The 23,424-nt window shown below is 36.5% G+C and overlaps 4 protein-coding genes across 4 annotated transcripts; 1 reads left to right on the top strand and 3 right to left on the bottom strand.

The window, feature by feature from the left end:
* Positions 1 to 7,008: 7,008 nt before the first annotated feature.
* Positions 7,009 to 13,419, bottom strand: LOC143453225 (protein FAM227A-like). The gene is made up of 16 exons (XM_076954415.1): positions 13,231 to 13,419; positions 12,743 to 12,928; positions 12,433 to 12,486; positions 12,110 to 12,156; positions 11,679 to 11,819; positions 11,464 to 11,562; positions 11,167 to 11,271; positions 10,817 to 11,054; positions 10,458 to 10,554; positions 9,881 to 9,971; positions 9,247 to 9,318; positions 8,946 to 9,086; positions 8,242 to 8,336; positions 7,816 to 7,890; positions 7,595 to 7,667; positions 7,009 to 7,515 (listed from the first exon to the last, which is right to left on the bottom strand). The coding sequence occupies exons 1-16, from the start codon at positions 13,352 to 13,354 to the stop codon at positions 7,438 to 7,440; spliced, it is 1,716 nt and encodes a 571-aa protein (XP_076810530.1). The 5' UTR covers positions 13,355 to 13,419; the 3' UTR covers positions 7,009 to 7,437.
* A 1,550-nt stretch (positions 13,420 to 14,969) lies between these two features.
* Positions 14,970 to 17,803, top strand: LOC143451913 (ribosomal RNA large subunit methyltransferase E-like). Its single transcript, XM_076952691.1, has 7 exons — positions 14,970 to 15,074; positions 15,294 to 15,360; positions 15,854 to 16,006; positions 16,494 to 16,633; positions 16,955 to 17,103; positions 17,255 to 17,383; positions 17,454 to 17,803. The coding sequence occupies exons 2-7, from the start codon at positions 15,299 to 15,301 to the stop codon at positions 17,625 to 17,627; spliced, it is 807 nt and encodes a 268-aa protein (XP_076808806.1). The 5' UTR covers positions 14,970 to 15,074; positions 15,294 to 15,298; the 3' UTR covers positions 17,628 to 17,803.
* A 146-nt stretch (positions 17,804 to 17,949) lies between these two features.
* On the bottom strand, positions 17,950 to 19,409 carry LOC143451912 (protein IMPACT-B-like). The gene has a single exon (XM_076952690.1). The coding sequence runs from the start codon at positions 18,895 to 18,897 to the stop codon at positions 18,070 to 18,072; it is 828 nt and encodes a 275-aa protein (XP_076808805.1). The 5' UTR covers positions 18,898 to 19,409; the 3' UTR covers positions 17,950 to 18,069.
* Positions 19,410 to 20,957: 1,548 nt separating this feature from the next.
* Positions 20,958 to 23,058, bottom strand: LOC143451914 (turripeptide OL11-like). Its single transcript, XM_076952692.1, has 3 exons — positions 22,730 to 23,058; positions 21,794 to 21,883; positions 20,958 to 21,467 (listed from the first exon to the last, which is right to left on the bottom strand). The coding sequence occupies exons 1-3, from the start codon at positions 22,807 to 22,809 to the stop codon at positions 21,416 to 21,418; spliced, it is 222 nt and encodes a 73-aa protein (XP_076808807.1). The 5' UTR covers positions 22,810 to 23,058; the 3' UTR covers positions 20,958 to 21,415.
* Positions 23,059 to 23,424: the final 366 nt, after the last annotated feature.

A 23,424-nucleotide genomic window follows, 5' to 3' on the forward strand; every position in this document is an offset into this window, starting at 1 on the left:
TCTGTGCTGTGTAGTGTTTAAAATACTTCGGTTAAAACTGGATGTAAAACAATTTGTGTAATTTTTTCTGTAGGGACAAGTATAGCTGATAGGAAGTCTATGAACTATTCGACTGCAAGGTATTATTCAGATACCATTCAAAGTTGTGTAACATAGCAACCTCTGGTCGTCCATCAAGGCTTCCACCGAAATTCCCCAGAGACACGCATTGTGTTCACATCGACGTGAAACGTGTACGGTTTAAGTCTGCCTTCGTGAACCGCTTGCCCTCTCGCCGTTTAATATTGTCAAACGTCGGAAATTCTTTGATGCTTTCATCACTGCTACTGTTCAGCTGCAGCATATGACGTCAGATCAATCTTGCATCATAGTCGAGCTATGTGATGACAACATTGGTATTGTGTCCATGGACATAAGCGGGTTTGTCGTAGTCCTATTTATCTGCTTTACTGCATGTTATCCAAGTAATCATTTTTGTATTGTGTGCTGATATAAAATTTGCATGGCAGCAGTATTTCATTCCTACTTCTTATTACCAATCAGGGTATATGCAGTACACGATTTTAAGGTACCACAAGCGAACAGTGATTCTCAACCGCCAGTCCGTGGACCGGTGCCGGTCCGCCATATATATTACAATTTTTTATCTCAATTGCAAAATGTTGAAAGCTAGTCCATTGATTAAAGAAATAAAACATCAAATTTTAAACTGATTAAGAACTTCGCTGGTTCCGTAATTTCCAGCTCTGTGATGTTACATTGAGTTCATGGTCTACTATGGACTTTATCGTACGTCACGATGCGGCAAGTGTTGTGTCCAACTGTTTAAAAGTAGGCTGCAACGCGTTTAAGACAAGTTGTATGTGAAAGCTAAGAAGACTTTTAAACAAAATTTAACAGCAAAAGAAACCCAACAGTGAAAATCAAGTTAGTGGTTTTAACAGGACAGAGGAAGAAACTACTGCTTCAGATTTACAACATGGCTTGAAACGATCATGCAATGCTGATATGGATTACGCAGAAACAAAGAAAAAGCGAAAACGAGACTTCATAAGGTAGTATGATAGTAAATTCTTAAGTGCTCGATTCCACTATTGCTCCAAGCAGTGAAAAAGTACCGCTGCCCATGTGCTTAGTCTGTGCGAAAATACTTTCAAACGATGCAATGAAACCTCAGAAAAGCTTTTCATCGTTATCTCTCATCAAGACCAAACAAAGATATCGTGTGGAAGTCAATTCTGTACTTCGCCTTGCAGAAACTTCAATAGAACACGTATGATATCAAAAAGACAGCAGCAAATTTCTCATTAATTGAAGTTTCGATTACTTGCTTTTGAGTTGGATACTCTTGTCGTAATTAAATTTTGGGTTGATGTTTGAAGGCCCACCGATCCGCAAAATTTGTTTTGAAATTTTACCGGTCCGCAAGCTAAAAAGGTTGAGAACCACTGTTCTAGACAGAGTTTATTTCATAATTAATAGCGTCTATATTGGCCCAATACAACTTCAACGACAAAAACGCTTGTTTATTGCTGTAATGACTCCAGTTGCATATTTAAAAAATTTTTACTTATAATTATAAGTCTAATAAATGAATCGACTTAACTTGAGTCTCGTTATGGTAGATGTGAAAACTATAAGTTAGCTTGTTGGGTGAAAAAAGCGAATATTTTTTAAACAAAGTGCGCTTGTTTGAAAGAAATCACCAACCAGGCTTTATCTGAGACGGTTGAAATAACAGCAAGTTTACAGCCAACTTCAAACGTTGCTTTATTTGAGGTCAAACAGCTTTGTGAAGCTCACAGGATTGACTTGATCCATAGGACCCTCTTTGATAGGACAAGTTGATTTGAGTCAAATCAAAAAATTGGTGGCAACTCTGCTTAGCTGAAAGCCGGCAGACCACAAATTATAACTTGTAATGAAAAGGGGGTGTATTTTACCTTAGCCTGGAAGGTTTACCCACCTACACTACAAAGTCTGTTTCCTTGTGTATTACTTAACAGTGAACTTTGATAGACTTCAGCGATAATGACACAGGAATGACTACTGTATAATCTGATTATATTTGAAGCTTCTTTGAATGAATACATCAAGATAGAACATTATAACAGCAACAGCACAGAGACTTGTTGCGGCGTTGATCGTACGACTGAAAGAGGCTGAGTAAAACAAAATGCACGCACAAGGGAACAATCGATTACGTCACGCAGTGTTATGCTTCACTGATTCCATAGATGAGAATTCTATGTAGTAAACAATTTTATATTGCATTAAGTGATATATTTATCACAAACTCACTACCGCCACCTAGTGGCTTGAAATACCGATCGTCGTCATCCAAGGGTCTCGTCCTAAAAATGTTAGTTGATTTATCCCTGTTAAGTGTTTCCATGTATGAATTATAGTCCAACATTGAAAGCATCCAAACCCTTTATAAACGCTTTCATTACTGGGGAACCCGCTTCCAGTCCGCTTACGTGTTCTTGCATGCATCGGGCAACACGGTCCACGTGTCTACAGAAAACCTAGAAATCTTTTTCAGTAAAACCAAGTGCGCTGTTTATTCAAATAGCCCATCGCAAATTCTCCAAGTCATTTCAGGATATGGGAATTATCAACCGATAAACTTCCATTTTAACGCTGAATGTCTTGAGAAAACGGGTTATTGAAATGCAGGAATGATTATACACATTCCCGCCACATAATTAACATTCGCATGCTACCGTATTTTCCTAAATTTGCCGTAATTGCAAATCGTACAATTAGTTAGCAGACCTATTTCAGCTGCTAAAATATACTGAAATCGGTCTACCAACTACAGTTCGCTTGCTTTTTTTGCTAACAAACAGGCTTTGTGAACAGTTACTCGATCTCTTACACAGATTTGTTACTAAACCTAACACAAATGCCATGATTTTGTTCTAATAAGCACACTTTACCTAGCTGAATACGCATTACCAGCAGCTGAAAGCGGTTAACTTTCCTACAATGATTGAAGACCTATTGCTGTTACCATTACGGCAGATAGGCCTCAAACCATTGAAAAATAGTTACCAATGCCGGTTTGTAAACATGCGCAACCTTCTTAGCATTCCGGCGTTTGTATTTTGAACGTATTTTATTGCCAAATTGCGTTCCCTTAGGCTACTTTTTCTGTCGAAGACTCTACTGCTTTTAATAAGATTAAGATTGTGAACAGTGCAAATTTGGCAGCGCTACTCTTAACAATGACAACGACACTCCCAAAATTACTTTCATGTACAACTGTAACTAATTAAGCTTAGTCTGTAAAGTAGCCTTGTATCAGAGCCTGGGCTGCCGCTGACTAGCCTAAGTTCCTCAAAGCCCAAGTTCAAAGTTGCTGCTAGACAAAGCATGGCTTAGTCTGAATCACAAGATAAAATTGTGTTAATCCTAACATATAGCCATGACTTATACAAGATTGCCTTACATTAACGGTGACTTTAGCTATCGGTAGGTACGGCTTCCATGGACGTTCAGTAATTAAGGACGTAAACAACTTTGACTAATGCCGACTGGCTATCAGCGAAGAAAACTTTCCAAAATCAAATTATGGAGAAGACATATCGCCAAACCGTACCTAGTTCAGGATTGCATTATTGCGTAATAGTTCGGCCTCAATTAGTATGCTAATGAGTCTTCGATTCTGCCATAAAAATACGCAGTTGTCTTAAAACTAAGGAGCTGTGTTTGGGTTGAAAAAGGTCTAGCTGCTTTCCATAAGCTAAATGCTACCTTGAAAGATTTGTCTTCGCTGTGTTGTGGTCGCACGTTCGTTGGCTAGTAACTGGTGATTTGTTGCAATCGTCTTGCGGTTTTATAGCCATTATGACGTCTTTGAAAACAACTGGAATTCCAGGTTGTCAAACGAAGCGACGAAATCTTTGATATAAGGTCTTTGAGAATAGCTTGTAGCGCCAGCTGAAGTCATTAACGCCTTCATTAAACAAGTCATTATGAAATGTTGGCTTCAATGCTTGTTACTTATAACTCGTAAAATTATCACTTGTTGGAAGCTGTCACTTGTCAAAAGGTGACACTTAGTCAAAGTTTATTAAAAGCTTTAAAAGACGTAACGCATGGTTTTGTTTCAAAGACAAAGTGCACTGTTGGCAGATAGTTCAAGATACATTAACTGTAGGCCTATTACCACACTATTATTGCAGAAAGTGATAAATTTTGTGAGTTTTGAGGTAAATTATAACCTTCCAATTTCGACATTCCCAAGCAAGACGATACTTTGCTGTTTGAAACATTCTTCTTTGTTTCGTTGCGTATCGGCGATTCAGCTGCAATTTATCGAATTGAATATAACGTATTGGGAATTTGAAGATTTAGCTTTGTCAACAGCTTTCTATCTTTTGGCCGTTATGGAAATCTTTATCGTAGATGTCTGTGCAAAGTCTCAAACGTGATTAATTTCAGTAACCTACTTTGCTAGAAAACTTTGGAGGGGCCAACTTGGTGTGGTATGCATTGGCAGTTACAGAATACAGTTCCAATTGTGATAAACTATGACAACTGTTCAAAAGTTGGGGGACATGTCTCCCAGAAACGACGTCCCTGATCCGTAATCGCTGGAGGACGGGCTAAGTACAAGTTTTTTGTGATCCAAAGGTAGAAGCAAGCAAACAAACTGCAAAGGATTTTGCCTCAGCTTATACCACCTCGTTTGAACTATGTACCGGCAAAGGGTCGCATAACACCAAAAGCTGTATAAAGATGATACTTGGTTCTTTAAACAATCGTTTTTCATGTCATCTTGCCATAATTCGTCTTGTAGGTTTCGATTTATGTACACTTTTGTTTTATCGTCTGTACAGTACAGTATATACAACAGCCAGACTTCGTTGAACCAGACCACTTTGTTTCGTCATAAAAAGTCGGTTTATCCAGCTATCCGGATAAATCGGAAGCAAAACAATATGGCCGCCACTAATTCAAAGGAAAAAATCGTGCGTTCAAAGCTGTTTTTCACAATTCCTCGTTAACCTCCCTTAAATGTTGTAAAATATTAACCTACAACAAAAGATGCTCAGCTGGTGAATTAATTCTTCATTCTCTTATTGTAATAGTAACATATACTTAACCTAAATCTACCTTCTAATCTAAACCTAACTCCAATGAAACCTTAAATAACTAAACACAACTTTTTTCCATATCCTTTCTCTCAAAATTTTCAACAACATGCTCCGTGACCTACATACTGTGAAATAGTCACTTCGAAAAAATAATAGGGAGAAATTTTTCGTAGTGAATGTATGAAACAAACGAAAATTGTAAACGACATTCAAGCCTATTAGGGAAGTGAGATTGCTGCTTTCATTGTGCATAGGTAATTAGCTGTTGGTTTGGTCATCTTCGACAAATACACGAAAGCTTGCATTCACAGCCATTCTTTTCCGCTTTGCACTTCGCACTTCAGGTTTAACGGCTTTTCTGTCTGTTGATTTAGCACAGCGGTTTCCAAACTTTTTTCAGCGCGACCCAAATCTGAGTTTGGTGAAAATCTCGCAACCCAAGACTCAAACAACGCATTTTCAAACAGAAAGATAAGGCTACTACCACTATCTCACCGGAATTTTTTGCGTTCAAGCAATTTTTCATAGTTCTTTGTTAACCTCACTTAAATGTTGTAACATAGCAACCTATGTTAAACCTGCTTCTACTTTCTAATCTAAATCTGACTCCAATAAAACGTTAAATACAGTAACTAAAATAAACTTTCTGCATACCCATTCTCCTAACCTAACCGCCTATCTTTAACAACAGGCTGTGTGGCCTATACGTATACACACTGTGAAATAGTCACTTCGAAAAAATAAAATGATTGTATGAATGATTTTGGCAGTAAGTTGCAAAGTTCATTTTCAGTGTCAGCAATCCACTTTTTTCTCAAGTACCGACGCTACAGACAAGCAGTGATAGCGTGGTTCACTCACTATGAAACAATGTAGGCCTATTTTATTACAAACACAATCATTTGGATTGCCTCGGCCCGACCCACTTTTTGACACTTCGCGACCCATGCTTTAGGAATAACTGATTTAGCACATTTATTCCGAAACTTCTGTGTCGGAGTCGGACAGCGGGGTTGCCGGGTTAAAGGGGTAGAATGCATGGTAAGAAATCTGTTCCCTGCAGTTTTGTGTCGGATATGGAAGGGAATTCCGGTTGTTCGGGGTTTGGATTAACAAGGTCTGACTATAGTAAATTAAGTTAGGCTTGGGAGCCTGTACATGTGCAGGTGAAATGTAGCCTAGGTTTGTTGTTGCTTGCTGCTGGAAATGCTTCTCACTTTCAAATCTATGCTGCGTTTGAAACCAATTCTGAACACTAGTTTTTATATTCATGCATCGAGATATCTGAAATAAAAAAGATTTTCAACATCTTTCAAAAGAGTGAACCTTTGATAAGCAGCCCAATTAACAGACTGTGCATAGTTTTTTCAAACTTTCATTATTGTATCATTTGAATCGGCTTAAAAGTAAATGCGAGTTCAGCACTTTCCTGACTATGGTGGTACTCGTTAGTGTATTTCTCACCATTGCCTGTGGGACGAAGTGCATTAATTAATAAAACCGGCACCTTAATCCATGGGCTAAAAGAGAAACCACCCTTTAATCTGTCCCCTTTGTTGGCGGTTACAGGTCAATTAAACCCGGGACGCCCGTCAGTTGAATCATCCTTGGGTTAAATCGTTGCTGTGTTGAATTGACTGACCACCCTCCTTGGCGAATCAGTAGAAAGGTTTTCGCTTATAACAAATTTCTAAAAACGTCCCCAGCCATCCCACTATGTCTTTACCCTTCATTCGACGTTTTGCAATATATTTCGTGTATTCAACTCGAATCTGCCGGCAACGTTGACGATCGTGAAAAAACGGAATAATCGCTGTCTATGACGCGTAATACTCGGATTCGTGTTCGGTTTGACGAATTCTTATAGTTATTGAACATATGATTACGCCACATGGTTTTATGCTAGGGTAGCCTAAAGTTTATTTGCAAATTTCTTTTAATCTTTGCACTTTGCGGTCAGTAATTAAACAAACAAAAAGCAAAATCGTTCACAGTGTCGATAATAATTCACAGTCAGATAAGCAATTATGAAAATAGAAAAGGATTTCCAACAAATCCAGACTAAGAGTAAACTCTTTCGATCGTGGAGGCAATACGCTAATAGTAGAAAATAATAATAATAATAGTAGTAAAGTCGCAATTAAAGGTCTGCAACAAATTAAAATTCTGTCAAGCGTTACATTATGCGTAGGTCGTTTTCAACAATGGGAAAGCGATTAATTGAACTAAAAGGTGAACAAGAAACATCGAGAAGAAATAGCAAAAGGTTACAACAAATTCATCAAGTAGCAAGTCTGAAATTATAGAGTCTATGATTTATCCTCTGTCAGTACTAGTTCACAGTCTCCGCTGCAAGTGCCGACTGAATAGCCGCAACTACGCCGACTGTGTTAGGTTCGTCAGCATCTCGCTAAAAACATAAGCAAAGGTGACGAAGCGTTTCAGGAAACACATAGGAACCGTTACGACGATTTAAGCGAGACATTTACCTTCATTTCCATTAAGATTAAGTTGCTTAGATGTCGTACTTGTCTTGGTTTCGACAAAAGCTTTCCAGATTTTCTACAAATGAAATAACCGTGGAAAAGATGTAAGCAATTTATCACCACATGTAAAGAAAACTCGATCAATCAGGCTACAGTAAGTTTACGATAACCGGTAAGTAATATCAGTTGAAAGTAGCTTCATGCTGTTGTCATAGGGTTATTACATGCTGTAGTTTTTCAGTTCCTCGTTCTGTTTCGTAGCAAACTCATTACATGCTTTCTCATTATCAAGATGCATCCTTTAAAAACAACAAAAACATTCAATGCCAATGACGTGTAAGCGTTTCATCAAGGCTGAAGCTTAGTCAATCGCATAGCCTAGTAGCCTGTACAATACCAATATGCTACCTTGCAAGCCCTTGTAAATTAACGGAGTAAGCTACAAATAAAAAAGTGCTCGTACAGCTTAAAGTCTATCAACGCTTATGGAATGCCGTACTGGACATAGAGGACAATCGCTAACGCTTAAACGCGGGCGAACACTCGATTTTTAGTCTCAATTGGCCAATCCAATTCCTCGCATGTAACATTTTCATTTATGTCCAATACGGCTTGCTATGAAAGGAAGAATTTTAAAAGTGAGGTGATACCTTTTAAATGCAGATGACGCCCTTTTGCTATCAATGGAGGTTTCATTTATGATGTCACTGAAGGTTTTTGAATCAGACGGCGCGTAAGAATCAATCTAAAAATGAAAGATTTAATGTCAAACTGTGACAGCAGCAGAGGTTAAAAGCAGTGGAGGCTATAAAGAATAACATTTTGACCATCGCGGTCTGTAATCCAATTGAAAATCAGAAGCCCGAATCAGTGAGTAGAAAAGATTTTTCTCTGAAAGAGGAACATGTATTTCGTCTTTACCCTAACGGCGTCTTCAGTTTTTTTTGTATTAAACCAAAACTCCACGTAAATAAAACCATGCCATGTCCAGCAGGTAAAATGCTTAATATAAAATCGTATAAAAGTAAGTTTATGTTATGGAAAAGTAGTAAATGATAACAGATAAAAATGTAAACCTTCTTTGAAACAACTGGAAAGAAACGTATGAAAAAAAAACAATGACATGTATATCCGCTACCGACGACTAAATTAGTTACATGTTCAAACATGTGGCACGATTTGAAGACTTACAGAGCGAATGAAATAATTAAAATTGTAAGACCTACTTTATGTCTGGTAATAAAGTGTCCTGTATTTATACCTGCTTGAAAGTTTGTCTGACTTTAATGTCGTTTTAGCCGCGATCCAAGCTATAATGACAATTTTGTGGCACTAATAAACACCTTTTACTAACCTGGGTCCTTTTAACAAGGTGATCAACCCCAGTCTTTTTATCCAGACATCTCTGACTCAGAAACCCACGTAGAAGTGGGGAATTCCCATAAATGTTGAACACGGAGCGGTCAAAACTGACCTGTCGCCCTGTTGCCGACGACTAAAGAAAAAGTCACAGTTACTAATAATTAATTATTGATAATAATTAATTAATTATTTATTAGTTTACCAGCAATCTCATACACTGGTCTCATCACGCATTAAATTACTTTAAAAAGAAAGTTAACAGCCCACTAACAAAACCTGAAAGAATCTCATACGTTTGTCTGTTTCTTTGTGGTCGACACTCGGTCTTGGAAATTTATTTCTTCGTTATTGGCTGTGGGTAGTTTCTAGTTTCAAAGTAAAAAATGTTTTGTGAATCAAAAGCAGTGCATCAACCTCTATGCAGCCAACATCATACAGCATAGCACCAATGCATGTGTTCTAGGGTAGCACCAACTACCAATAGTTTGGCAAATAATAATTTAATCGATAATTGGATTTTCAGCAAATTGTTTTTTTTTCACAATCGGCTAACTATAAATTGTCACTATGTCAAAATTTTAGTGGGCACAAATGCGGTGTGTAGCAACATCACATACAATTTTCAGATAAAATGTTCTGTTGTTTGTATATGTTTATCATTTAACACTTTAATTTGTTGCCTGCCGTATGAATATTGCCAATAAATATCTTGTATTGCATAAAATTGTAGAAAAAGCACAATCCTAGCTAGTTAACAACCTGAAAAATACCAGCAACTGATGAACTGGAATAAGTAGCAATTGAAATGTGGACTAATTAGAAAATAAGAACTAATCAGGAAATTTGCTTATTGATGCAACTGAGCTGTGCGCCATAGAATTATTCTTGCTTTTACTTGTACAGCTTAAGTCTAATTAATTACTATACCTCGGTGATTGGTGGTAATGGTCCTCGGTCTAGCAGACCATGGGCTTTTGTCTTATGTGAGGAAACACTGGAGATGCCTTCAGACCTGGCACTGGAACATTGAATAAATATAATAATGTAACAATTTACATTAATTCATGTTAACTTTGCACAGAGTTTTATCAAAGCTATATCAAGTCATGGGAATAGTTTTTAGACTGTAGGTCAAAAATACAAGATAACACACCCATCTAGTTTACTGATAATGCAAAGTATGCCGCAAATCTTCTTATACCATAGGAATGTGCCATATTCAAACAGAATGCACACAAATATTTTAAAATCTGTGCAAATCGGAATTTGCCAATTTTGTTTCAAAATTTCTTACCCTTTGTTAATGGATTCAAACGAAATACTGTATGTTTACAAGATCGGTATTTGTTAAAAAAAAAAATGAACAATATTTGTGCGTACTGTTCAGATTATTGTTTGATAGGGCACATTCTTATATCTTATAGGATAACAGTATGTTGGAAGAAACGTGAAGTTAGCTTAAGGTTCTTTTAATGCAAATTCTAAAACTGAAAACCATAATAACCCTTTGTTGGAGCCAACTCTTGATTGCATTGTGGATGGTTTTGTTGAAATGAAAGATCCACTTGGGCTTGTTTTTCCAAAAACTGGTGCACGCTTATCTAATCAAATCAGACAAATTGAATGCTATTAAAGAGAAATGTAACTACACACATTTATTCTAAAATCTGCAAATTTCTTTTTTTTAAACAAAACTATTACTATCAAAAACTTATGTATAGTTAAGCAATTGTACAGTAATGTAAAAAGGCACAGGTTAACTTAACTTCAGTTGTAACACTAATTTCAAATTTCGCTGTATTTTACTATAATATTTATTATTATGATGTCATATTTAAAACATTATACTTAGCAGCAAAAGACCTTTTTCACTCGACTTTTTATTTTTCAGTGTTTCTTCTTTCCTCATTTTTTTCGGTTCAAGATCTTTGTAATTCCACTTCTCATACAGCCGTGGTGATGGTTGGATCCCAGAGATCCAAACATTGGTGATCCTCATCAATTTCTCTTTGAATTCCGGTTCATCAAACTGCCTCCAGGATTGTGGAAAAGCCAAGCAAAACGCTGAGTACACTGACTGGGCCAATACATTTGCATAGATCTAAACAGAAGGTGGTTAGTCAGAGCTTTGTGAATATGAAACCAAATTACTATAAACCTCAATGTTCAATTTTCTGTAACAAGGATATTTCTTAAAACTACAAAACATGTACCAGAAAGAACTTGTTTTTAAAGGTTGGATTGTCCGAGGAAAGCATAAAATTGACAAAACTGTGTGATATTCTCTTAAATAATTTGCTTTGGTTGACTTGACTTGGCTGTAAAACATAGGCTGAGTTTAGATTGAAAACCAACAACTAACAGAGAAATTTTCAATATTAAATAATAATTGCTTTCTTTACCGATAATGACTTTAAAACTTCAAGCCAGCAATATGTCATAACGATGCTAGTAATCATAAATGTTTTTAACCTTAGTGACAGTGATACACTAAAGCAAAACAAACACACGTGATATTTGTTCAAAAAGAACCACCAAAATGTATCTTGCAAAATGGACCGCTGGGTTTTGGAATAGAGCATCTTCACAATTTGTTGTCTGTAGATCGGCTGAAAGGCATAAACCAACATTGAAACAAAATATTGTGAAAAAAATGGTCTAACGGTACAGCAAGGTTCTGTAGTCATCCAATTACAGATATAAATGCCAGATGCCAATAGTTCACCTTTCTTTTCAAGTCATGCTGTGCGGACATCACATGATCAAGCACTGTGGTGGTCTCCAAAGAATGAGGCAGTGGAGTGACGTAAGATTTGGTAAAACCTGGATACTGCTGAAGTTCCACGAGACGAGGAGTATCTGACTTCTATTCAAAATAAACTTAATTTTATGAAAAAATGATAATTAAAATCCTGCATGTTTATCCGCTTTAACCATTTTCAGACTGCCATTCATCATATTCCATTTTTCATTTGCTTCCTGAATACCTCTAAAATACTTTTGAAAGTTCAAATAACATTACTGTACTTAAACAAAAACTGAAAGCTGGCTCAAAATATGAGCCATCATTGTACACCTTCTTCAATATTCATTATTCATGTCAGTTTCACTTAATTGACAACTTGTTTCCAATTTGCCTCATTAAAATATACTAACCGTTGCCGAGCCTTTTTTCCTCTGGGCTTGATATTGAGGAATTAAGTCTAGAAACGGCACCAAAGCAAAATTAACAAAAGATACACGATAAAAATAGTGATAAAATTTATTAAGTCCATACAAAATGGGTATTTTATTTTTACACTTCTATAAAAAAAACAAATCCTCCTTCATGGATTTAATAATACATGCTACAACCAAATACTTATCAAGAAAATCCTTACATAATATAAAAATATTAAAAAAACACACTTTTCCAGAAGCTTATGATTTTAATGGTGAAACCCAAACATAAAAAAGAACCTGAAATGCAAAAAGCTTACTTGATGCCTGTGAAAATCTACCAGCAAATTTCTTTGTTTCTCTTTCTTCTTGGCCTAAAGAATTACAATATATGTGGTTGAGTCAATTAGCTTTTTATTTCAAAAAAATGATTCTATTGATGAAAGTTTACATCAATTATAATCCACTATCACTACTATACTGTAATTGTAGTCTGAATTTTGTTGAACAAACTTCATATTGCATCATTATTAATCATTAACTTTTTTCAGAACTAATTTTATAGATACAAATATAAGCAATTATAGAATTTTATTTATTGAACTTTGAAAATATTCAGTTTGTGTTTACTTTTGGCTGATCTGGTCGTCTTTCTTCCAGTTGATTTTGCTTGAAAAGTTCCAGAGTCTGGGTCATAAATCTCCTCATTATGAGACGATCGGCTCTCTATTGCAAGTTTACTGTCGTAAAATGACAACTCATTATTAAGACTTGATATTCGTTTATTGACTTTGTCAATCGATCCGACAAGGAAAGCTGTTAGAGCAACTTTGTCAAGGCAAAACTCAAATAATTTTTATTTTATGAATTTTTTACTTAATATTTTTTAATACCAAGCAAAAGATTTATTATGAATAAATATTTATGAACAATCTCAGACTGAAATTAGTGCCTCCAAGGACTTATGGTCTATATATAACATGGAGAGCAATAAAAATAAATCAATCACATGCAGAAAAATTTGTTTTACACGCTACTTTTTTGACTGCCATATGTTATACAACAAAAGACAAGATATCTATGATAGAGAAAGATAATATTCGTCGAATAAAGGATACAGGCTGGTCTTATCTTCTGTAAACTTGCTAATTCTTTTTTCTTGCGTTCAACCTTTTTATCGACATCAAATAAATCCTCTTCACATAAGCTCATTGGCGAGGCGATCCTGCTTATATCCACCATCGTTGTGTCTTTGACTTATCAGGTGATTCTTATAAAAATCTACATTTTTTTGCTTGATCCAAACTGTGTCTAAAATACTCATTAAGTTAGTATTTTAGTTTTAGCTCATCGCTCAAAAGAAGTGACTATTTAATAGAAAGTATGTTAGTTACGTTTATGTGACACATATCCATTCTTCCACTTTTCTCCTGTTTTAACGAAAAAGAGCACAGTATCTTTTTTTAAGAAACTGTAGCTGGTATATAATGTTTTTGGCGTATTCGAAATGTGTCAAACTGACCTTCGGCGTACACACGCAATCACACGAATGCAACCTGTCTTAGATTGGGAACCACCTCTACTGGAAAGTGTGTATGATTCAGATGGGAAAGTTTGCTAAGTGCGCGGGGGATTAAAATTAATCTCACGTATAATGGATATTGTTTTATCTTGTTGCTCGGGGGATTTCTCACCCAAAAACAGCAAACTTTCCAAACTGGCATATGACGAGCCGAAATTCGCTGACGCAAGTATGCCCTTTTGCCTTATGTTACAAGTATTATGTTTACGTGGCACAAATTATAGTGTTACATTTATCCAGCACATTGAAAGCTTAACAAACGTTCAAGTAGGGGTTCAGTAAAGTACGTTCAGTAAGGGGAGCCACTGGTTAACATAAGTGTGTAAGTTATAAAAAATGTCAGCGTGCACGTTGTCAGACATCATGCGAATAAAAGCCACCCTTTCCGCTATGGCTGACTACAACTTGATACAGCAATAGTACTACGTGAAATGGTACCGGCAACCAGTAGGCCTATAACATTTTAGGTTAAAATTTTTATGCAAACGACAATACCGGTACCCAAACTAATGACATAATGAAGCAGTTTCTTTTAGTAACAAATTATGCCAGTGACGGTGAACGTGACCCAAATAAAGGTAAAATTTTACAGGAACGTTTAGCCTATCAAAGTTACTCCATTTTATCTGAATTTTACTCAACAAACCCTTCGGCCTTTGAGCGAGACTAGACCATGGCTTCGTTTCCATAACAGCCTCGTTTATAGATATCTTATACAAAAAGTTTGAAAAAGAAAAATTTGTTTAAAGTAAAAATGCACTTTTATATTAAAAAATCACAATTGTACTAAAACACCTTAATTTTCTTTAAATTTTTATGAATTGCAATAAAGCTGAATGAAGTCCTTTTATACCTAAGCCACACAGCACTCTTGTTCATACAATTCTATTCTTGATATAGGTAATTTTCCCGTTGAGCATGCGAACTCGGGCATCTCTAACAAAGAGTTCCTTTCTAATTTCTTATGCAAAGCTGTTGCTAGACTAACCGACTGAGAAATCTGTAACGGGCTGTATTGAGTTCTTCTATACTTCTACACTCTCATATAAGTATTGAGCATTGCGGGATTATTACTCTTTCATATCCTTTTCTTTATTACCTTACTTTAAAACTTATCCCTACTCAAACCTTCATGCAATGTAATCATGTTGAATGCAAATACAGAAATAGCCTAGCAAAAGTACAAGAGACCAGGTTAACTTTTCTTCTTTGCTTAGCCTTCTGAGACCAATTAGTCGGGAGATTTTTTGCTTCATTCACAGAGTCAGTGTTCTTATATATTAGGATCGAGCACCGCAGAGATCCCAAGTGTGCAGAAGCAATATTCCAGTGTGCACTGCGACTTGTGGCTAAAGGCTGCCCAACGTTTGTTTAGGCAAGGTGCAGCCCTATATGATAGAAATTTGTTTTTAGAAATATCGGTTTTAAACACTAATTTTGCAGTATAAATCGGAGCAAAAGTTAGTGTTTCCTTTTTTTAGAGACACCGGTGTGTAATGCCCCTTTAGAAAAAAAATCTCCAGTGTGATCTTGCCATAGGATTTATGTTGCAAATATAATAGATATTGGTGCAAACTGTCATTCCGACATACACTTTAGATAGAATGCTTTCAGCTTTCACAATGACTAGGATTTGTAACACTGGAAAAGCAATTCTTGATTCCAGGTATGTTATGTTTACATGAAATTTTAGATAAGTATATACTACTGGAAAAGTATGTTTTATATTTATAGTGAATCTATTTTCATTTGTCGGAGTGGTACGATGTCAGAATTTTTATCTATTGAGAAAAGTCATTGCATGACTAAAATTCAGCAATGATTCCTTAATTCAAGCCACAGTTACCAAACTACAAGCAATGGTGTAGATCGTTAGTCTCAGTCCTTTTTCTAAATGACTTTTTCTTATTTTACACATAAGTTTCATATATTTATTTTTTGCACACATTTGCTTGCATAAAATTTTTAATTTTTCTTGAGTTTTTTTTGGTGAATTTTGGTAACTGGTACAATATTACTGGCTTAAGTTTTGAGATGTTGTACAAATATCAATAGATTTTTCCAAATCTGAAATGAGTTAACAAGCAATATTTTTAAAAGATAATCAGATGGAGCTCAAATAAAAAGATTTCAATCACATGCAATAACTTTTTTCTCAGATGGTTTCATCTTTCAACACTTCTTGACAAAAAGAAACCTTTGAAACCACCGCCCAAAAATTTCATGGAATTCCCTGTGAAAGGATCTATTCAATACGTGGCTCGCCAGATTTCTGACCCCTATGTTAAAAAGAGACATACAGAGGGCTACCGGTAGAATACAGTCATACAAGTGGTTCCCAAATGGTGCTAAGGAGCACCACAAAGTTTTCTCATTAACTTCATTTTCTTCTGCGAAAGAACGTTTACAATTAGCGTCAATTTAGCCAAAACCATCCGTTATTTTTATTGGCTTGCTGTAATCTAATGATATTTTTTGTAGGGCGCCAAAATGATTTTAAACATTTTTAAAGGGAGTCGCATTAAAACTTGTTTGGGAACCACTGAGTTATAAAAGCTCATTTATGTGGTTGTTGTTAACCTGAAAATTGCGATTATAACTTTGTGTAACTGGTTCCGGCACAATTACTATGTCATACTATGTATTCTGCAGTAACTTTTTTTCTTGGATAACTCAACTTAATGTAGTTTGCATCTTTCACTTTGTTAAGTGACACGCTTATTCCAAGTTACCTTAAACCTCAAGTGCCAACCTAGGTTCTTTACTCATTTATGACATTTGGATATTTTTTTTTCTTAGGTGTAGAAGCATTTATAAACTGAAAGAAATGGACGAGACACACAGGATTTTCAAGCAGGGCATGACTGTTGTAGATATTGGTGCAGCTCCTGGTTCTTGGTCACAAGCAGCAGCTGAGAAGATATACAGATACTCAGATGGTGGGTTTGTGTGAAAATAAATTTTAAGATAAACTGAGCAGATTACCAAACATATTAGGCCATTTTGATTACCCATTGAAAATGTGTGGAAGAGCCTTTCATTCTCCGCTCAGAATTTGAAAGTAAAGTTACGCTAGAGTGATTTAGAACCTCTACAATTTGGAAGTAGAGACCCTCTCTTTCATATTCCAAACGGTGAGTAAAAGGCTCTACCAAAATATTAAGCAACATGTTTTGAATGACTGCAGCTAGAGTGAAACTACTAACATGATAAGTGTAGGACTGTAGGTACCGGTGAAGTTGAACAAAATATTTTTTCAGATGGAATGCCAATTTTTACTTCTCCAGGCAAGATTATAGCAGTGGATTTACTCAGGTTTACACCAATGGAGGGAGTCACACAAATACTTGGAGATGTAACGAACCGAATCGTACAAATGAAAGTTATTGATGAGTTGAAGGGAGTTAAAGTAAGTAGGAATTCCGGTACAATAAGTTACTAATTATGAGTATATTACCGTTCAATGTATCATCACATTATGTTTCAATCTTCCTTGAAAGTTGTTTCAAGGATTTAAAACATTTGATATGCATAAGCCGTCAATTAACACATCATTTCAGGAAGAAAACGATATCAGAAAAGCGGATGTTGTAATGTGTGATGCTGCCCCAAAGGCATCTGGGCACAAGTCGCAGGACCACATCATTTTGATCCAGCTCATCATTCAACTTAGCAAATTTGCTCTACAAGTAAGTGTGGTAATCAGTAATCACCAGCAAAGTCATCTTTTCAATGTTGAACAATGGATTTTATATTCAGATCTTAAAGCCGGGCGGGACTTACTTGTTCAAGTTATGGGACGGAAGTGAAACTGAGAAATTGCGGAAGTCTTTGCAGCGTTATTTTATAACGGTTAAAAATGTGAAGCCTCCAGCAAGCAGAGACGAATCATCGGAGTTGTATATTCTCTGTCAAAAGTTTAAACCTCTTTGAGGTTTGAGGCTTTCCTCATCTGTGGATCTTGGTTCGTACACTCAAAGTGTGAGACCTGTAGCGGCGTAATGCGGCGCTTCAAATATCGTTGGAGAGGTGGAAGAATACGTCCCTTTGAAAATAAAACTGTTTCGGGAGTACACCAGGCCAAAAAGTTAAGATGTATTGAACTTTTATCTAAGCAACTGTGGTGCTATTGTCATCTCTACGATACTCTTAACACTTATCTGATATGAATGATGTTCTTGTTGGTACAAAGATAAATGACATTCTCTAAGCGTTCTAAACATAACCTGACTTATAAGGATCTGTGCAGGCACAGTGAAGCATATGAATGAATTTTATTGCACCTAATTTTAGACGTTGTTGTAAACACAATAATAAACACAATGCATAAATAGCAATCATAGCGATATTACAAACAGTGAATAAGGCATTAAAACTATTTATGCTTTCTACCCGACTTTTTCGCCTGTTCGTCAATAAAACCTTCTTGCACTAAAATATTTCTTGTGACGTTATTTATATGCTTAAACCGATCGGGACCCAACAAAATACCCCCATACCATCGACTAACAATCACGACAACATCTTTGACATCCAGTATCTCCAATAGATGAAGCATTCTTCCTCCAGCAGCTGTTTCTCCGTCATCATCGCAATCCTGGTGATAACTCGAGTTTGCGCCGTTGAATATACGATACGCCATGATGTTATGTGTTGCGTTGGAAATTTTACGATTCTGCAGTAGTTCTTGCCTCACAGCAGCTACTTGCTGAGGAGTTGTAACGCAAGCAAGGTGGGCTTGAAAAGTACTTCGTCTGTCGGTAAGAGGTTCGCCATGCTTAATAGCTGGTGCAGGCTCACGAATGACAGTTTCATCTTCTTCAATCATCTTCGGTGATAATCTTTCGTGAGCATCTTGAACAGCAGCAACGGAGTCAAGTTTTTCTTGTACAAATTCCCTTATTGCCTCAACCCACATAAAGAGAACACTCTGCCCAACATTTTCTTGATATACTTTGTCCAGCTTGTCTTGCAGGGTGCTCCGGTTATGTGATTTTAACCAAGGTGCATGCAACTCGTACTTAGGAGCAGTATTGCTTGGGTAAGTGGGAGGTAACACTACTTGTAAATCAATTTTAAAGTTTGTGGTGTCGCATACGGATATTTTGTACACACGTGAGGTTTCGTCCACCACATAAAACTCATTTTCATAAATTGATGACAACGCTTCAATTTCGTCTACTTGTAAACTAAGGTTGTCCATTTCTGCATACTCTCAAAGCACCTTTATCAAAATTCCCTCCATGTGTATTTTGGGTGTCTCAAAGACAGAAGCAAATCAATCTTAATTCTGCAATTCACAAATAAAATTGAAGCAGATCTAGTTTCAACTTAAATTGTGGTCAATGTGTTTCTATTACTGTGAGTAAATTGCTAGATTAAGTAAATTAACTGGTATTGGAATGGTAACCTTTATCCCTGGACTTAAGAAAGTCCTTACATGACCTAAACCCAGCAATGATTCCTCATCGCTTGAGCCCCGGTCACCGAGCTAATCTTTGGGCAAGTTCCGATTATCACAGACTTTTTATTTCGTTTTTCTCATTTTTTAACGGTGTTGCCCAAATTTTGAACTGTCCACCAGGGCCACTCAACAAGACCAAATGTCGTTAACGCCTTGCCCAAGGGCATCACAACTACAGTATATGATGGGTATCGGACATTGTACCTGAGCCGCATTTATTGCAAGGCCAAGGCCCGAACCAATCAGCTACCGAGCCGACAACTTAAGGCCAATTTCAAAATAAACAAGATTTTCTATTTCTTTTGCCTAAAAATATTTGGGGCAAATTCTGCTTGCAGCTGCAAACCATACTGGAAAGTGTGGAAGGTTTCGACAAAAATCGTGCGTGCGGAGGAACAAATTTGGCATGGTAGCGTGCATTGCTAGGCGGCTAAGCTAAAGCTTCAATTTTCTATCTTTTGTTATAAATGTAGTTATCACTTGACATTTAAAGATCTAAATTTGCCATGTTTGCTAGCTTTGATCGGGGTAAATAAGCTCGGCGTGTACAATGACAAACGTGGTGCGTTCGTGAGCACACTTTCCATCCCATGATGGTCTTCAAGGCTCCTTAAGTTCAAGAAATTGCAGCTGCTTTTGCAACAAATTATCTTGTTAGCGTTTTAGGGGATTTCTCTGTGCTGATGGAAAGCGCTACAAGCGCACAAATAACCATCTTCACATACTAACAAATACAATGGCGCACATGTGTATAGTATCGTTTATTTTTGCCTTTTACTGCTGGAGCGAAAAAAATGTTGCTAATCTTGTTACAACGATAACAAGCAGCTATGCTGTGGTGTATAGCAATGTCGATAAAATGTTAGCATAGCCAAATACATTGAAGTTTAGCCTGGGATGAAACTTTGACAAAAAAATCTACAAAAAGACAACACACGCCACTATTAGTACTAGATATAAAACGCAAGCAACGGATCATTACGGAAATGCCGCATGATATGTTCGTAGATGGTTAAAAGAATGGCTGCCACTATTGCAACAGAAAAAATCGTACGTTCAAAGATATTTTTCACAGTTCCTTGTTTATCTAACTTAAATGTTGTAACACAGTAACCTAAACTTTACCTAAAGTTTCCTTCTAATCTAAATCTAACTCCAATAAAACCTTAAATATACCCATTCTCCTAACCTAGCAGTCTATTTTTAACAACGGGCTGGGTGACCTACATACGGTGAAATAATCACTTCGTAAAATAAAACTCCATTAAAAGAAACACTACCCCAGGGATTGGAATCCAATGTGTGCTGTAAAGCGCATTTAGTGTTTAACATTTTGAAGGAATGCTCATGCGAACCAACTTATTAAACCATAAGCAGTAAATTTCTAATTGCCAACAGTTGCAGAAGCATATTTTCTCAGATTTATAATTAGAATTAACATTTGCAGTCAAACGTCTAATTTTACTACGGCGTAGGCTACAAAACCCAAATGTAGTTAGCTGCTGTTTTTACTTGCCTTGTTATCAATTTATCTCACTACTGGGGATTTATTTTAAACGTCTCGCAACGAAAGTTCTGAAGTTACACCAGCTGAAGGCTGCGACTTTCATTATATATTTCCAGGGAACTTGTTACCAGTTAACCTACTTTGCGACCTTTCAACGAATATCTACGTAAATTACGTGTACAGCTACAGTGTGTGTAAGCTTAATTGATTTCATGATATCAGACTCTAAAAGGTTGGCAAAATCTCTTATTCACTGTCAACAATCAGAAAAGAAGAAGTATCAAGAATGAAATACAATTAAAGCTTGTATTACGCAGAAAATAACATCAAACGAACAGGGCTCCAACAGAGCAATATCTCCTTCACAGGTCACACATTTACAGCAATGTAATTTTGATCAAGCAAGTGGGACGAACAACGCAGTAGTTAAAAGAAAATGCCCAAATGGTACGAATTTATGCCTGGAAAACATAAGACAATTTCAGCCAACAGTATTGTGGTGAGACTCGATTTATATGATATATTTTCTGGTAATGTCTGAACAAATTCAGTTTGCTTAAATTTCTCACTACCGTAAAGCGTATGATGACGAAACACGGAAACAGTTCGCGTAACCGTAATACGTTGTTTTCCATTTATTATATGAATAATTATATCTAGGGTATAATGCATAAAATATCATTGTTTCGTAACACAAAAATTAAAAGCAAATAATGTTACATAAAACAATTTTTTTTCTTTTTTCATTCATTAGCACTCTCCTCTTACTCTGATTGTGAGACTTCGGCTTTGTGACGTGCGCCTGCAAAAATAACTTGTTTGTTTTATGTCATGTAACATGGCTCAAATCATTGTAACAAAATTCAATAACAAACAACATTATTGTCTTGTTTATTGTAACAAACGTGCTTGACAGATGCCGTATATAGGATATTGATTGGTTGTGACCAGTGAGTTGTTAGTTTATAGCCTACTATAATATGACTACAGTATAAATTGCATGGCAAATTTACAGGTAATGCTACTTTATAGAACAACATTTAACTTAACTGCTATGACGTTGCTTAAACTTAATCGACATTTTTGTTCTTACTAAAGTGGAATTGTAATTTTATTTCCTAAACTTACGCTTTGCACGCAGCGATTTCAAACACGCATTCATTTGAATAGGTTGTTCCATCGCTGCCACACACAGGATCGTATTCTTTTGAGCACAACCTGTAATTTAGTCAAATAAGTTTGGTTAAAGCCTAAATTATTTGCGACTAACGAAGGGCTGCTGAAACTTTCACGCAGAAATAAACACACAATAACGCTACTGTGATCCTTGCACGAACCAAACAGGCTGTAACCAGCCATTGCGGAATCATTTTTGAAGTGGTGGAGCCACTGGCGCATATAGGATTGCTTTAAAGGGGGCCAAAAGTTTTTGAAGTTAGTCCAAAATGCAGGGGCGCCGGAAGCACGGGGGAAATTATCTGCTCTAAGTTTAAAATTAAATTTTGTGTTGTGTCTTACTTTGTCTTTTACCAATTTGATGGTGGATTTGCTTTCCCTTAGCATGCTATCGCTTTCAAGAAACAAGACTTTGAAGATCTATTTATACGTAATTACGTAACCATAAAAATTCGTGCGTAGCTGTAATTTGCAGATACTGTACATAACTTTTTGAACTACGCCCAGCACCAAAAAAGGCCCTTTATAAAAATTTGCCACCGCTCTTTTCGATAATCTATAGCGCCCCTACCAAAATGGGCAGAATTTTGCGCTTTAACGGCTCAAATACCGTTTAAAAACCCATCCAAATAAAAGATATTCTCATATTTGTACGTAAAATAGTTGGTATTTCATGACGTTCGTTTTCCAACATGGCGGCTAGTGTACAGTAATTGTGACCTCATTTGCGACCTATAAGTACAACTTCCACAACAGCAGAAAAATTTAGGTCTAATTTGTAATCTAAAATTCAAGATTCGAATTTTGTCGTAGCCCTCCCAAGACCAAAGTTTCGCCATCTATATCGCTAATTTATAACTATATCCACATTACTACAACTCATCTTACTTCATGCAGTCATCATCAGCTGCTTGACATGAAACAGCAACAATCACAACAAGCAAAAATAACGGAACTAAAAACTTCATGATCTTCTGTCTGCTAGGCACCAAACCTCCCTTTGAAACAACTTACGAAAACAGTGGAACCAATCCTGCTACTAAAAAAATGTCCCATTGTTATCATGCGGTTATAAATGACAAAGCTGAAAGCACTGGGAAAAAGACCGTATGTTGTTGACTATCGTACTCTGTATACTTTACTTCAACTCATTACGTATTTGATGAGTACATAAACCTGCTCTAACCACGCGGAAATAAGTTTTTGTTTAACACGTCTGCTGTTTTGCAAGACATCTTCAAAGTAGTGCGAACGTGCAGTCTGCTTGTTTCTTGGCATGACTATCGTAAACAGCTACCTCGTTATGCGCTTAAATCATCAGTTATTTCCGTATCTTGACTACAGGTATTCTTTGACAAAAACCTGTTTCCTGAGGAGCGAACACAAAGGCTTATGGGCCTTCTGTACTCACAAAGCGCGCTTGATGCTATTTCAGAGATTCTGTCCCTACAACAAGGGCAGCAATTGTGTGACGTAGCTTGTGTTTATCATCCTTTTTACATAGAGCGATCTCTGAGGCTGTAACTACCCTATTACAGTCGCTGGCACCAACGTTTTCAATCATTTGGGTCATAAGTTAAAGC

The sequence above is a fragment of the Clavelina lepadiformis genome, chromosome 4 (genome assembly GCF_947623445.1).
Source record: "Clavelina lepadiformis chromosome 4, kaClaLepa1.1, whole genome shotgun sequence".
In the NCBI taxonomy this organism is placed as follows: Eukaryota; Metazoa; Chordata; class Ascidiacea; order Aplousobranchia; family Clavelinidae; genus Clavelina; species Clavelina lepadiformis.

Coding starts and splice junctions, on each gene's coding strand:
- LOC143453225 (XM_076954415.1), bottom strand. CDS start 13,354: ATGGTGGATATAAGCAGGATCGCCTCGCCAATGAGCTTATGTGAAGAG. Junction 10,555..10,816: donor TAAAAAGTCGAGTGAAAAAG/GTCTTTTGCTGC, acceptor TGATTTGATTAG/ATAAGCGTGCACCAGTTTTT. Junction 9,972..10,457: donor AGAGTTGGCTCCAACAAAGG/GTTATTATGGTT, acceptor TCAATGTTCCAG/TGCCAGGTCTGAAGGCATCT.
- LOC143451912 (XM_076952690.1), bottom strand. CDS start 18,897: ATGGACAACCTTAGTTTACAAGTAGACGAAATTGAAGCGTTGTCATCA.
- LOC143451913 (XM_076952691.1), top strand. CDS start 15,299: ATGCTTTCAGCTTTCACAATGACTAGGATTTGTAACACTGGAAAAGCA. Junction 16,007..16,493: donor AGACATACAGAGGGCTACCG/GTAGAATACAGT, acceptor TTTTTTTCTTAG/GTGTAGAAGCATTTATAAAC. Junction 16,634..16,954: donor GATATACAGATACTCAGATG/GTGGGTTTGTGT, acceptor ATATTTTTTCAG/ATGGAATGCCAATTTTTACT.
- LOC143451914 (XM_076952692.1), bottom strand. CDS start 22,809: ATGAAGTTTTTAGTTCCGTTATTTTTGCTTGTTGTGATTGTTGCTGTT. Junction 21,884..22,729: donor GCTGATGATGACTGCATGAA/GTAAGATGAGTT, acceptor ACTAAATTACAG/GTTGTGCTCAAAAGAATACG. Junction 21,468..21,793: donor GAAATCGCTGCGTGCAAAGC/GTAAGTTTAGGA, acceptor TTATTTTTGCAG/GCGCACGTCACAAAGCCGAA.